The 2,500-nt window shown below is 48.5% G+C and overlaps 1 protein-coding gene across 2 annotated transcripts in view; it reads right to left on the bottom strand.

The window, feature by feature from the left end:
* The window catches only part of LOC127633622 (poly(ADP-ribose) glycohydrolase-like), a 41,488-nt gene that overhangs the window by 16,076 nt on the left and 22,912 nt on the right, over window positions 1-2,500 (bottom strand). For both annotated transcript variants that reach the window (XM_052112850.1, XM_052112851.1), the window contains exon 8: window positions 2,159-2,313. In XM_052112850.1, the coding sequence (XP_051968810.1) occupies window positions 2,159-2,313 (155 nt within the window). The remainder of the gene's footprint in view (window positions 1-2,158; window positions 2,314-2,500) is intronic.

A 2,500-nucleotide genomic window follows, 5' to 3' on the forward strand; every position in this document is an offset into this window, starting at 1 on the left:
GTGGATGTTTGTGATGTGCTGTGTGGAGCGTTTGTGATGTGCAATGTGGAGCGTGTGGATGTTTGTGATGTGCTGTGTGAAGCGTGTGGATGTTTGTGATGTGCAGTGTGAAGCATGTGGATGTTTGTGATTTGCAGTGTGGAGCGTGTGGATGTTTGTGATGTGCAGTGTGAAGCGTGTGGATGTTTGTGATGTGCAGTGTGGGGCGTGTGGATGTTTGTGATGTGCAGTGTGGAGCGTGCGGATTTGCAGTGTGGAGCGTGTGGATGTTTGTGATGTGCTGTGTGGAGCGTTTGTGATGTGCAGTGTGGAGCGTGTGGATGTTTGTGATGTGCAGTGTGAAGCGTGTGGATGTTTGTGATGTGCAGTGTGAAGCGTGTGGATGTTTGTGATGTGCAGTGTGGAGCGTGTGGATGTTTGTGATGTGCAGTGTGGAGCGTGTGGATGTTTGTGATGTGCAGTGTGGAGCGTGTGGATGTTTGTGATGTGCAGTGTGGAGCGTGTGGATGTTTGTGATGTGCAGTGTGAAGCGTGTGGATGTTTGTGATGTGCAGTATGGAGCATGTGGATGTTTGTGATGTGCAGTATGGAGCGTGTGGATGTTTGTGATGTGCAGTGTGAAGCGTGTGGATGTTTGTGATGTGCAGTGTGGAGCGTGTGGATTTTTGTGATGTGCAGTGTGGAGCGTGTGGATGTTTGTGATGTGCAGTGTGAAGCGTGTGGATGTTTGTGATGTGCAGTGTGGAGCGTGTGGATGTTTGTGATGTGCAGTGTGAAGCGTGTGGATGTTTGTGATGTGCAGTGTGAAGCGTGTGGATGTTTGTGATGTGCACTGTGGAGCGTGTGGATGTTTGTGATGTGCAGTGTGATGTGCTGTGTGGAGCGTTTGTGATGTGCAGTGTGGAGCGTGTGGATGTTTGTGAAGTGCAGTGTGAAGCGTGTGGATGTTTGTGATGTGCAGTGTGGAGCGTGTGGATGTTTGTGATGTGCAGTGTGGATGTTTGTGATGTGCAGTGTGAAGCGTGTGGATGTTTGTGATGTGCAGTGTGGAGCGTGTTGGTGTTTGTGATGTGCAGTGTGAAGCGTGTGGATGTTTGTGATGTGCAGTGTGGAGCGTGTGGATGTTTGTGATGTGCAGTGTGAAGCGTGTGGATGTTTGTGATGTGCAGTGTGGAGTGTGAGGATGTGCAGTGTGGAGCGTGTGGATGTTTGTGATGTGCTGTGTGGATGTTTGTGATGTGCAGTGTGGAGCGTGTGGATGTTTGTGATGTGCAGTGTGAAGCGTGTGGATGTTTGTGATGTGCAGTGTGAAGCGTGTGGATGTTTGTGATGTGCAGTGTGGAGCGTGTGGATGTTTGTGATGTGCAGTGTGAAGTGTGCGGATGTTTGTGATGTGCAGTGTGGAGCGTGTGGATGTTTGTGACGTGCAGTGTGGAGCATGTGGATGTGCAGTGTGGAGCATGTGGATGTTTGTGATGTGCAGTGTGGAGCGTGTGGATGTTTGTGATGTGCAGTGTGGAGCGTGTGGATGTTTGTGACGTGCAGTGTGGAGCATGTGGATGTGCAGTGTGGAGCGTGTGGATGTTTGTGATGTGCAGTGTGGAGCGTGTGGATGTTTGTGATGTGCAGTGTGGAGCGTGTGGATGTTTGTGACGTGCAGTGTGGAGCATGTGGATGTGCAGTGTGGAGCGTGTGGATGTTTGTGATGTGCAGTGTGGAGCGTGTGGATGTTTGTGATGTGCAGTGTGGATGTTTGTGATGTGCAGTGTGAAGTGTGTGGATGTTTGTGATGTGCAGTGTGGAGCGTGTGGATGTGCAGTGATGTGCAGTGTGAAGCGTGTGGATGTGCAGTGATGTGCAGTGTGGAGCGTGTGGATGTTTGTGTTGTGCAGTGCGGAGCGTGTGGATGTTTGTGATATGCAGTGTGGATGTTTGTGATGTGCAGTGTGAAGCGTGTGGATGTTTGTGATGTGCAGTGTGAAGCGTGTGGATGTTTGCAATGTGCAGTGTGGAGCGTGTGGATGTTTGTGATGTGCAGTGTGAAGCGTGTGGATGTTTGTGATGTGCAGTGTGAAGCGTGTGTATGTTTTTGATGTGCAGTGTGAAGCGTGTGGATGTTTTTGATGTGCAGTGTGAAGCGTGTGGAAGTTTTCGGCACCTGCTGAAGTTGATATCAGGATAGTTGCTGAACTCCGTCTTCCGAGAGTTGCGGCGAGGAAACGTGCAGAAGAACGCGTTCGCCAGCAGACACGACACCTGCTCTTGAGACAACGTGATGGAATGACATCGCTGTGACATCAGCAATGGAATCGGCTAAATGGCCAGACAGAAATATTAAAAACATAAAACATACATAAATTAGAGATATATATTATATATATACAGTATATCGCTGTAAATGGGTGATTATCATGAACAAATGTGCAGTTTATATTTCACCTCAAAATCAAAAGGAAAATTGAATAATTATATTGTGCATAAGGAAAATGAAGCCTGTTTT

The sequence above is a fragment of the Xyrauchen texanus genome, chromosome 40 (genome assembly GCF_025860055.1).
Source record: "Xyrauchen texanus isolate HMW12.3.18 chromosome 40, RBS_HiC_50CHRs, whole genome shotgun sequence".
NCBI lineage: Eukaryota > Metazoa > Chordata > Actinopteri > Cypriniformes > Catostomidae > Xyrauchen > Xyrauchen texanus.